Source organism: Aristolochia californica, unplaced genomic scaffold, assembly GCF_029961685.1.
Source record: "Aristolochia californica isolate CCGP_79_NKW_82.1479 unplaced genomic scaffold, dmAriCali1.0.hap1 SCAF_1, whole genome shotgun sequence".
NCBI lineage: Eukaryota > Viridiplantae > Streptophyta > Magnoliopsida > Piperales > Aristolochiaceae > Aristolochia > Aristolochia californica.
In genome coordinates, this window is record NW_027181770.1 from 8,361,779 (window position 1) to 8,374,128 (window position 12,350).

A 12,350-nucleotide genomic window follows, 5' to 3' on the forward strand; every position below is an offset into this window, starting at 1 on the left:
TTTTTGTTTACATTAAAATATTTGAGAACACAATCGTACACGAAGGATTCCATTAAAGGATTCAAATTTAGCTGCAACTCTCTCTATCCTCTTCTAGGTTTGTTCCTTACCAAACCTTACTCTTATTGCTATATTATTTTGTTCAGAGCCATGAGTTTGAGTTTCCTTCCTACCCGCCAATAAAGATCGATATGTATTCCTTTTCATACCTTCTATTTGCTGATAATTAGACCTGTTTCCATGAGTTTCCATAAAATTTTAAACTGATGTGTATTAGATATTACTTCAGTGTCCACTTACTAAATAGAGTGAGTGCATAATTGAAAATTTGAAGTTCTCATTTTATATTTATCCTTCAATAATTATAATTTAAACTAAAATATGTGTTTACTGAGAAGTTCGCAAAGTCGCGCTTCTTTTCCTCTATGCTCCTTTGTGTGTGCTTTGGATAATTTTTTTCACGCCGGCAATTTATGAACTCTTGATGAACATCACATTTCTCATCGCCCATCTCCCTTAATTCCGCGATTAGCCTCTTCCATGCCTCGACCTGGAAGCTAAAATGAGTCCTCTCGTTTTCGTCCTCTTCTTCCTTTTATGCCTCTCATATGCCTTCTCCGATCCACATATGAATGCAACACTTAAAGAGATAAACCATGTCTCGAGAAGTACTATTGAGATTCAAGGAGGCCCTGATTCGGTAGTTTGGGTGGTTCAGCTCTCTGATCTCCATTTCAGTGTTTTTCACCCAGAAAGGGCTATTGATTTTGCACGAATTGTTGGTCCTGCTTTAGCTCTAATCAGACCATCTCTGGTTATGATAACTGGTGATCTCACAGGTTGTTTTAGGATTGCTCTTTTCTGTTTGGGTTTCTGTTTTTTAGCTTGAGACACGAATAGTGGAAAAATTCTCTTTTGATTCCCTGCATTTTCACGTATTGTTATTTTGAATTTTTTACTCAAACTTTTTTTTTCCTTTTCTGAAATTATTGACTGCACTTTTTATGCAATGTTTATTTTGTCAATTTAGTGGTATATTAAATGCCAATTATATTGAGAACTTCTCTTGTTGTATGCATGGTAGTAGAGCAGCCGTGCTCTTTTCTTTTTAACTTATCTTAAAAATCAAGCTAGAAACAATTTTGGCCTGTCTCGACCCTCAATTACGTTATCTAAACGTCTTTTAGTGCCCTTCTACCTAGGTCATCCATCTAGATTTCTTAAGTTGGACGCTTTGCTTACTAAATCTTGATTCACAAAGATACTCTGATTGGTTACAAGAATTAAAGTAGAAATAATTTCATAAAGATAAGTCAAATCATGAAATGATGGTGTTTACGTTTACAGAATTATCCTTAAAACCTGGCAAGTTTTTGCATTGCTGAATCAACCCATTTTCTTTTCACAGATGGAAAAAGTAAAGACTTATTGACTATGAAGCAAGACGAGGAGGAGTGGAAGGAGTACAGCAGAGTAATGGAAGATGTCATCAAAAGGAGTGGACTTGACAATGAAGTGTTTTATGATCTTAGAGGTAACCATGATAAATTTGGTGTACCTGTTGTTGGCGGTGATTTTGATTTCTTCCAGAAGTATAGTATAAATGGGGCATTAAGGAGAACCAGAAATGTCTACAGTGTTACTTTGCAGGTGAGTGATCTCTGCCTGGAGGACTCGTTATCTTCTCTTTATTAAAATTTAAATTTTTATCCAGTCATCTAAACCTTACTGCACAAACCTGTTTAAAGATAGATGTTTGCTAGTTTTCTGGTTCTTTGAAGTGTCTAGGACTCTACCTGTCTCCGTCTTGATATATGGTTGCACTAATTGAAGTCTGGATTAACTGGCCATGGAAAATTTCTTTGCAAAGCTGTTATGTGTTCATAAATAGAGTTACTTAAATATTTCTTAACTGGCAATTCCCTGGTATTTGCAAGGGATACAGTTGATTCCCCATCTTACCCTCTACCCTTTACAAGTGGCTTCAACTTAAACAACTCAGTAAGTTTTCCTTATAAAGTGTTCAAGACTTTTATAGCTTTGTAGATTTGGTCTTTTTCCCTTTCAATGGCTTTATGACAACTCAGTTGGGCTTTGCCAAAATAAGATTATGGTCTAAACTATGGGCAGAGCTAGTACAACCATAAGGTGTAGCATGTGAGGCAGAGGCAGTTTCTCTGCTTCATGGTCTTTTGAAATATTTCTCTTTTCAAAATTTGGTATTGAAGGTGTTGCTTGTAGTTATTCATTTAGTAGGGTTTCACTCATCTCTTGGTTTGTCCTTAATTGAGTGATCCTGAATCCTTTCTTCAGCCTATTGTGAGTGGGGTTGGCTTCGGGGGGGTTAGAGATTGTACTTGTAGACTTCATGTTAGAGCTGTACGTGTTGTGATTTTTTTTTTTTTATAACTTATACTTGCTTTGGCAGTGCATTGATCAATGATATGTGCCTGCATATATGTTTCTCTGGTAAACTATATGTATCAAAAATAATAATCATTGTGAAAAAGGAAATAGAAAAGAAAGCCAAATGGTTAATTTTTTTCCATTTACTAGTTTTGTGGCTGCTATACCAAATGCTCAATTCCTTGACTACTATGTGCAGAACAATGGATGGAAGCATTTATTTGTTGGGTTTGATAGCACAATGGGTGTTGGTCTCCGGGGACCAACAAACCTTTTTGGGCATCCAACAGACCAAATTCTTGCTGATCTAGATTCAGAGCTCTCACAATGGGATTCACAGTCAATAAGATCTATTACAAAGATTACTTTTGGACACTTTCCTTTGTCGTTTTCAGCTGCTACAGATTTGGGGAGAAGCCTAAAAGATGTTTTCCTCAAACATTCCATATCAGCTTATCTCTGTGGGCACCTACACACTCGATTTGGCAAGAACTTGAAGCGACACCATATATCTGGTTATCCTTTGCATGAGTATATTCAACTAAACATGCACCAAGGAAATATGCAAAGTATTGAACTTGGTAAGAACTGCTCAAATGAGGACTTGCCAATCAAAGAATTTTGGGAGTGGGAAATAGGGGATTGGAGGAAGAGTAGGATTATGCGGATATTAGCCGTAGATCATGGCCATGTCTCCTTTGTTGATCTAGATCTCAGTCTTGGGGCTAAGAAAACAATTATATTACCTACATTTCCTATTGATTCACGAATCATGCAAAGAGTCTCAACTCAATATCAGTTTGAATGCCAATTCATGGACACCTCATCGTATGATAGAGTGAGAGTTTTGGTATTCTCAGAGACCAAGGTTTCTTCAGTTGTGGTGAGGATTTATGATTCCAAGTCTGGAAAGTTTGAGTTGGTACTGGAGGAAAGAATGAAAAAGCATAATGGAAACCAAAGCAGGGGTGACCTCTATTCTGCCCCATGGAATTGGAAAGCATTTGTGGACCCATCTCCTGTTCGTTTTTGGCTCCAAATTGAAGCAAACGATACTGCAGGTGGGTCCACTTTCAGTCAGTTGAGGCCATTTTCTCTTAATGGGATCACTGCACGAGTTGATTGGAAATGGAAAGAGTTTTTTGTAATGGGTTGTCAGTGGTCCTCCTTATATCATCCGATGCTGTGGTCTACCATTCTATTTCTCTTATTGTTAATGCTTGTTCCAAATTTTTTTCTCATATTAGGAAAGAAGCATTACACTCATAAAAATTCCAGCTTGGAACTCAAGACCAGTGATATGTGGAAATGCTTATCAAAAGGGTTGTGGTGGGTCTTGGTAGGGCTATCCAAGACTACACCATTGTGGGTTTTTACCTTGGTTTATTTGCTGTACTTGATGTTTTTTCCTTGGTTTCATGGGCAAGTATTTACAGAAACTGGTACTATTGGGTCCCTGACCCATAGGGGCTGGATGCTACATACTCCGGGAAGTGATGAAATCATATACATGGGAGTTCCAGATGTAATGGTGATTGTTCTACCTCATCTTCTCTATGTTTTGCTGCCAACTATGTTTATTTCGGGGGCATTGGCTGCGGAAAAAGCAGCATATCGAATGCATTATCTATCACAATCAGGAAAGAAGAATGATGATGTGATATATGAAGGCAGTAAAAAGAAGATGATTCCAGTGACTCACCTTGCTAGTTACCCTAATTTTCTTGGTCTATCTTGCTTCTATAAATGGCGATGGATGAGGAAACTTCTCATAGTGGTTAGCATTTTGATCTTGTGGATACACTATAGGGTAAGTTTATTCATTATGATGTTTCTTTTTTACTCATAATCATCATCATCATCATCATCATCATTATCATTATTGTCATTGTCACTGTCATCTTCATAAAAGATTTATTTCTATCAAGTTGAGATTAGTTTATTCATTTGTTTTTTTTTTCTTTCGAATTTTTTGTAAGGTTTGTAGTCTCTTTATATGTGTTCATTTGTTTCCATCAGAAGCAATTTGTATGCTGCTCTAAAAATGGAGACAATTTTGGCACTTTGGACCATGTCAATTATATTTTCTATATGTATCTATTTATCTATTTATCTCTCTCTCTCTCTCTCTCTCTATATATATATATATATATATTTATATATTTATATGTATTCTAAATTTATGCATTCTAACATAATTCTTGATATTTCGAAGGCATGGTCACTTCTTATTTCTTTTGATGGATTGGTTCTGAACTTCTTTTTTCTTTTCTTTTTCACCTTGAAATTGCTTTTGTTTACTTAAATCATACCTTGCAAAAATTTCAAGTCTACCGTGAGAGGGAATTTTCCAAATTTACAGTACTCTTAACTATGAAATTACAAAACAACTTTGTTGTTTTAGTTTTTTGGATGTTACGGTTGGACAGGAGGAAATTAGAAGAGATCTGGCAGAGGAAACATAGATAATGGATAATTGTCATACATTGTTAGTAGCTTTTTCTTTTTTCTTATTAAAGGGAGCAAAAACCCGAAGACAAGGAATGTCAATAGAAATGCTTCAACAGCCTCTGGAACTCAAAAACATGGTTCATTCACCTACAGTAGTACAGCCTACCCACTAATAATGGTTCTTGACATTTGTATTACATTCTATGAGAGCATCTTTACAAATTTCATTCTTAAAAATTTTCCTTCCATAGTTGTCATTTGACTGCTTTCTTTATTTATGTTTGACAGCATTGCAGAGCTCTAGTGAAAGCTTATGAGATGAATCCGTTTCTTCATTCCTCCACATATTGCTTACCGGTCCCATTTTTATTGGCGTATGCAATATTCCAGACTCGAGGTAGTTAGATTTCATATGTTAACTCATTAGAAGGTAAAAGTTTTTCTGTTTTACGATGTTGAGGAAATTTTGTTGGAAGTTTTTTATTTTTTTGAGGATTGAATTGTTGGAAGTTAACATGGCAATCTTAATATAAAAGAAAAAGAATTTTTTTTTTTTTTAAAAGAACTAGGTTTCTTGACCAATTCTGTTTGTTATGCCTATTTGTCTGGATAGCAAGGGTTTCTTACATGACTAAGAGGGAATACAGCTTGCGACTTAAAACTGACATCAAGTAATGTAACTATCTCAGCTTACCATTATATATATATATATATATATATATATATATTTTTTCATAGCACATCTTCATGAATGTAGAATTTAGAGAGAGAGAGAGAGAGAGAGAGAGAGAGAGAGAGAGAGAGAACCTTAGGAGCTAAGGTATTCGTGATTTTGAAATGAATTCTAACAATCACTACTATGGTTTCTGTTCCAGGAATAAAATTATATTACTGAGTTAGAATCCTAAGTTGTAGGGCTTCTAACAAATTTCTATCAGTTAAAGATAGAGTTAAATTAGGATGGACATTGAAATAAACTGGTCCTCTACTAAGACTAGTTTCAACTATTCCCATAAGATAGGGTTTCCAATCCAAACATCTTCCATCGCGAAGAATGGCCTGTAAATAGGTATTCATTCTTAATAAGGTTAAAGGTTTAAATGCAATTTGAATGCATCCAATATGCATATCTGTATGCTTATTAGTATTTTGAAGATATTGATTTAATCATTTAACTCTAATAGTTTTAGAGTTGAATCTTGATTGTTTGTTTCATGGTTTTAATTCCCATGGTACTCGTAAGGGTGAAAATACCCTTTTTTTAAATTAAAGTTGGTTTAATGGACAAAATTGTCCAATCATTTAATTGTTGTTGAACTTTATATTCAACCAGTTGAGTACTTTTGTTCTTCCTCCACCAGTACTGCTACTACTGGATGCCATGTTTGAAGAGGAATGTCCTATATGAATCTTAGTGATTATAAGCAACTTATAAGAGAACCAGAAAAAGAATAAACCAAAACGAACCATGTAGTTAGGATTTTATTGTTCATTATCTTCTTGATACGATACACGTCTGTCAACGATTTATGAGTATACTCGGCCTTCAACACCTATCCGGCAACACGGCCTAACTCAACGTGACTTGAGTGACGTCCCATACTTTCTCAAGAAACATGATGAACAATAAAGCCCATACAGTGGGGGTCGTTAAGTGTTATTCATCTGCTAATTAAAATATAAAGAACTTATAACACCATAGAAACATATAGGAACATTCTCAACTTAGCCTTTCATGGCTCTGATACTTTAATTGTTGATTGATTGTCTGAAGATTTAAATTGGTAAAATTATTTTGTTTTCGAATTTGTCCTAAAGGATTATCTTGTCTTTTAGGATGAACAAAAGCAACAACCTCTAGAGGTTTTTTCAGATCAAAAGAAGTGCTAGGGAATTTTAGCTTCAAAGGATCAGTGGGAGGATGTACTAATTTGATTTGTACTCCTGATTGAAGAGTCCAAACTCTGGTAATGGTAGAGATTATTGGACCTTCGCTGGATTTGTACCACCTCCTCCAGATCATCCCTATACAAAATTACCCTTAATTAAGGATAATAAACCCTTTATTAAACCCCCAATTCCAATTAAGAACTTTAAAACTGATAATAATCAGGAGTATCTCTCTGAATTATTGTCCCGACTCAAAGGACTTAGCATCAATACTGTTGAACAACGTGAAGATGATAAAGTTTTTGCTTTCTCAGACACTCTTTCCTCTTCACAACCCGGGGATATCACTCCATCAATTGATACTGATATTGGTCTTGACTCAGATCCTGCATCAAAGTTAGGATTAACCAATATCAGTCATACTGAAGAAATACTTCAAACAAAGATGGAAGAACCAAGTGTTCAGAAATTAGATTATGATACGAAATCCACGCGCCAATGGGATGCGTGTCACAAATTCTATTACCATAGGCCTACACCTTTGGACCTATTGTATGAAGAAAATCTGTATATAGATCAAAAGTCTTATGATGGAAGATCTATATATGAATGGAATTTGGATGGCTTATTCGAATATCAGATCTTCGAATTGTGTTGAAGAATGTTAATGTACAGTACCATATGTCGGCAACATAAAAATTCCGATTAGAGTATTGCTGAAATGATTACGGCAAGATTCTCTAGAGCCTTAAAAGGATGGTGGGATAATGTCCTCATCGCTGAACAACAACAAGAGATATATTTATCGAGAAAAATCATTAAGATTGAATCTGAACAGACCCAACTAGGGGATGAAGATGCGGTCTATACCCTTAGCTTATGTATCCTACATCATTTTATAGGCAATTTAATCTCCCAAACAAATAAAGGGAGAGAAGTGTTGCAAAACCTTAGATGTAGAACTCTCAGCCATTTTCGATGGTATAAGGATGTCTTCATCACAAAGGTAATGTAAAGAAGAAATGCCAATAATGAATATTGGAAAGCCAAATTCATCGATGACTTACCTACTCTCTTTGCTGCAAAAGTTAGGTAATGAGGTCGGACTAATTAACTACCACAATTATACTTATGGTCACTTAACCGGTGCCATAGTTCAAGAAGGTCTTGCTTTATGCAATGACTTAAAACTCCAAGCTCAACTAAAGAAACAAAATCTTATTGGTAAAAGAGCTAGGAGAATTCTCTGAGCAGTTTGCATGCGACATAGATAAGCATTTTCCCCATCAAAGAAAGGGAAAAGGCAAGAAAAATTATGATCCTTCCTATTCCAAAAAGAGTAGGAACTATCATAAACAAAAGTTTCATAAAAAGGCTTTTCCCGAATCCAGGAATCCTAATTCCAGGATTCACAAGAGAAAAACTCCAGATAAAAAACAAATTGTTTGTTACAAATGTGGCAAATAGGCTATTATTCTAATCAGTGTATAACCAAAGAAAAACTTAACCAACTTGACATTGATGAAGGATTAAAAATCCAACTGGTCAAAATTCTCTTAAATTCAGATTCTGAGGATAATAGTTCATATTATTCCTCCAGTAGTGAATCAGAAGAAGCAACTGAATGCAGTTGCTCAAAACTTAATCACCTTAAATCTGTTGCCAAGATGCATCAGATAAATTTTCTTACAAAAGATCAAAAGGAATCCTCAGAGGACATAGATCAAGAAGATGATCTTCTTATGAAAAGATATTTAATTGAAGATTATCTTGAGAAATCCTCAAATGGGGTTCAAGGAGTTCAACCTTATTCCTTGAAAGAAGTTATAAAACATTTGGAAGATTCTACCTCTTCTAAACAACCTAGTTCTCTCAATGAATTAAAAAGAGAGATTGAAGAAATCAAGCAAGAACTAAAACAATTAAAATCTTTATATAAAAAGATTGAAAAACAATTTGGGAAACAATCTGATGAATCTTTTCTTCATCAAATCACTAAGGTCACCCATCATAAGTGGTATACCATAATCAACTTAGTGATTGATCAAGATTATGTCCTAAGAGATTTGACAACCTTAATTGACAGTGGAGCAGATTTAAACTGCATCCAAGAAGGATTAATTCCAACTCAATACTTTGAGAAAACAACTCAAACATTAGCCAATGCTAATGGTAAAGAAATGAAAATTAAATAATGCCTCTATTTGCACTAAAGATTGGTGCATAATAACTGATTTCTTATTGGTTAAAAATATGACTCAACAAGTCATATTAGGCACTCCATTTTTGGAAAAAATAATGCCAATCAAAGGCATTGATAACCAAGGAATTCTTGGTATAATCAATCAAAAACCAATTTATTTATCTTTCAAATCTCAACCAAAAGTAAGTTTTATCAATGAGATTGCAGAATTGAGAAATGTAAAAAAAAATCAAATGAATCATCTCCTTTACAAAGAAATCTTGTTCTAAAATTTAGAACAACAATTAGAATCTTCAGAAATTAAAGAGAAAACTAATTCTCTTCACAAAACTCTCTCTAGAGAATTTTGTAGAGATATTTCCACAACCTTTTCGGAACGACACAAGTATATTGTTTCTTTACCTTACACCGATGAATTTAATGAAAGAAATATACCGACTAAGGCACGACCTAGCCGAATGAAACAATCATATTTGGATTTATGCAAAAAGGAAATCCAAAATCTATTGGATAAAAAATAAATTAGAAAATCATTCTCCCCATGGAGTTGTATTACTTTTTATGTCAATAAAAATGCCGAGAAGGAACGAGGTGTTCCTAGATTTGTGGTTAATTATAAACCACTCAATGATTGTTTAAAATGAATAAGATATCTAATCCCCAATAAAAAAGATTTGTTAGATCGATTATTTTCAGCAAAAATCTTTTCTAAATTTGATCTAAAATCTGGTTATTGGCAAATTCAAATTGCTAAAAAGGATAAGTATAAACTGCTTTTATTGTTCCTTTTGGACGTTTTGAATGGAATGTTATGCCATTTGGACTAAAAAATGCTCCTTCAGAATTTCAAAATATCATGAATGATATTTTCTCAATTATTCTGAATTTACAATTGTTTATATTGATGATATATTAGTTTATTCAAAATCTGTTGACACTCATTTTAAGCATTTAAATGTTTTCAAACATTTTATTAGAAAACATGGGTTAGTAATTTCTGCCCCCAAAATGAAACTTTCTCAGACCTCAATCTGATTTCTAGGTCACAATATCATAAGGGCAAAATCATCCCTATTGATCGAAGAATTGAATTTGCTTCTAAATTTCCCAATGAAATCCAGGAGAAAACTCAAGTCCAAAGATTTCTTGGAAGTTTAAATTATATTGCGGATTATTATCCCAATATTGCACAGGATTCAGAAATCCTGTATAAAAGACTTAGAAAGAAACTTGAGCTTTGGACTGATAGACATTCTCAAGCAGTCCAATTAATAAAATCCAAGGTTAGACAACTTCCTTGTCTTAATCTAGCCAATCCTTCTTATAGGAAGATTGTAGAAACTAATGCCTCACATAAAGGTTATGGGGGCATTTTAAAACAAGTAAACCCAGATAGTAATAAGGAAGAACTTGTTCATTTTACTTCTGGTACATGGAAAAATGCACAAATAAATTATTCTACCATAAAACAAGAAATTCTTGCTATTATCAAATGCATATCCAAATTTCAAGATGATTTATTGTTAAGTTGGGTCTAAGGCCCATCCCAAAATGACTAGCCACCTTAGGAAGCCTCTTTCCCAACTAATAAACTCAAGATCTTTGTACTCACTAATCCATGTGGGACTATTCCTTAACACTCCCCCTCTCGTGTAGACACTCTTTTCGTGGCTCTACAAGTGGATAATTTATGAGAAGGCAGTTTAGGTGTACACCCTCTTTTGTAGCTCTACAAGTGGATAGTTTAGGTGTAGGCCCTCTTTTTGTGGCTCTACAAGTAGATAGTTTAGGTGCAGGCCCACTTACGAGTACTTACTCTGATACCATGTGAAGTTGGGTCCAATGCCCATCCCAAAATGACTATCCGCCTTAGGAAGCCTCTTTCCCTATTAATGAGATCTTTGTACTCACTAATCCATGTGGGACTATTCTTTAACATTTATAAATCAAACATTTTTGCTCAAAGTTGATTGTTCTGTAGCCAAATCCATTATGAAAAAAAGATGTGAAAAATCTTGCATCTAAGCAAATCTTTGCTCGATGGCAGATGGAATTAAGCGCATTTGATTTTGATATTGAACATATCAAAGGAGAATTAAACTCCCTATTTGATTTCTTAACCCACAAATTTTTACAAGGTGATATAAATCATGGTTAACCTCAGAAGGGGTAACCCACCCCCAATCAGAGGAGGTGGATTGACTAGAGGTGGAGGCCGTGGTGGAGGAAATTCCTCTAAAATTGCAAAGGACAAAGCCTTAGTCTCATATAAAGAGACGCTCTAGTTTATAACTCTTCCTAAAAAGGAGACAATTTTGGTCATCAATAAGGAGGAATTAGATGGCACCATGGATTCATGGGAAATGATGCAAAAATGGCTTGGTGAAGCTTTTTGCCCCATCAGAGCAGGAAAGCGATGGTTCACTTATGAGGCAATTTTAGCCCTTGTCAATTCGGTTTTAGTGCATCATCATACACTGAGCAACAATAACAAATGGAATAGCCCCAAGACGTATAGTAAATGTACTATACAAAATTTTATGCATCCCACATCTTGGGGTCAATTTGATCTAGCCAAATCACTGGCACTTCACAATGAGAGGGAATTTAATTATTGGGACTATATTGATGCTTGGTCCAATGCGTTCTAGTATCAGAACTCCAATCATAGACATTCATGGTTTTTTCAATGGACCAAGGATGTTCTCCGACGGTCATCATCTTTACCCAATTTGGTATACAATTGGTGGACAAAATTTGGACCCCTATCGAGGTGCTCCCTGAGCCCATTAAGGCTCAATTTAAATTCTGGGCTATCTCCAGTCCTGAGCTTAAAGCTCTTGGTAAAATCCAACAAGGAGCAGATCTGCTCATTTTCCTAATGACTTTCGCCATTCCCTGAATTTGGCGATGGGATTGTACTACATCCTTCAATGAAGAAGGACTGCCAATATTGGGGCAAACCTTTCATGTAAGATGGCGGAAAATTTTTCCCAATGCTGATGCAAAAATCGCAGAATTAAAAGCTGTCATTCTCCATAATGAGAATCTACTGGGACCAAAAATCTCAGAGGTTTATTTTGAACCAAAAAATATGTTCAATCATTTTAAAACTCAATTAAGAGTTAAATATCCGAATATTTCGGAAGCCGAGCTTATGAGTAAGCTATTGGATTCAATGAAGGAATCCCTTTATGATATTGCTAATGAAAGTAAACCATCGTCCTCCAGGTAGGACAAAGATGATATTTCTATCTCTGCCAGATCTAGTGAAGGTGAAGATGACATAGAAGAAGAGGAAGAAGAAGATGAAGATGAAAATGGAGATCATCAGGCTGATTCTTTGCTTTATAACCAACCTAATGAAGAAGAACCCACGATGATGGATTATATGAAAACT

At 35.0% G+C, this 12,350-nt stretch overlaps 1 protein-coding gene across 8 annotated transcripts in view; it reads left to right on the forward strand.

The window, feature by feature from the left end:
- The first annotated feature begins 433 nt into the window (after positions 1-433).
- LOC137944604 (putative metallophosphoesterase At3g03305) overlaps positions 434-12,350 on the forward strand; it is a 44,855-nt gene continuing 32,938 nt past the window's right edge. For 7 of the 8 annotated variants that reach the window (XM_068790313.1, XM_068790322.1, XM_068790349.1 and 4 more), the window contains exons 1-4: positions 434-839; positions 1,409-1,650; positions 2,606-4,216; positions 5,146-5,287. In XM_068790313.1, coding sequence (XP_068646414.1) covers positions 563-839; positions 1,409-1,650; positions 2,606-4,216; positions 5,146-5,262 — 2,247 coding nt within the window. In that variant the 5' untranslated portion in view covers positions 434-562 and the 3' untranslated portion in view covers positions 5,263-5,287. Of the gene's footprint in view, positions 840-1,408; positions 1,651-2,605; positions 4,217-5,145; positions 5,373-12,350 lie in introns of those variants that run through there. The other variant, XM_068790297.1, reaches the window with a different exon arrangement.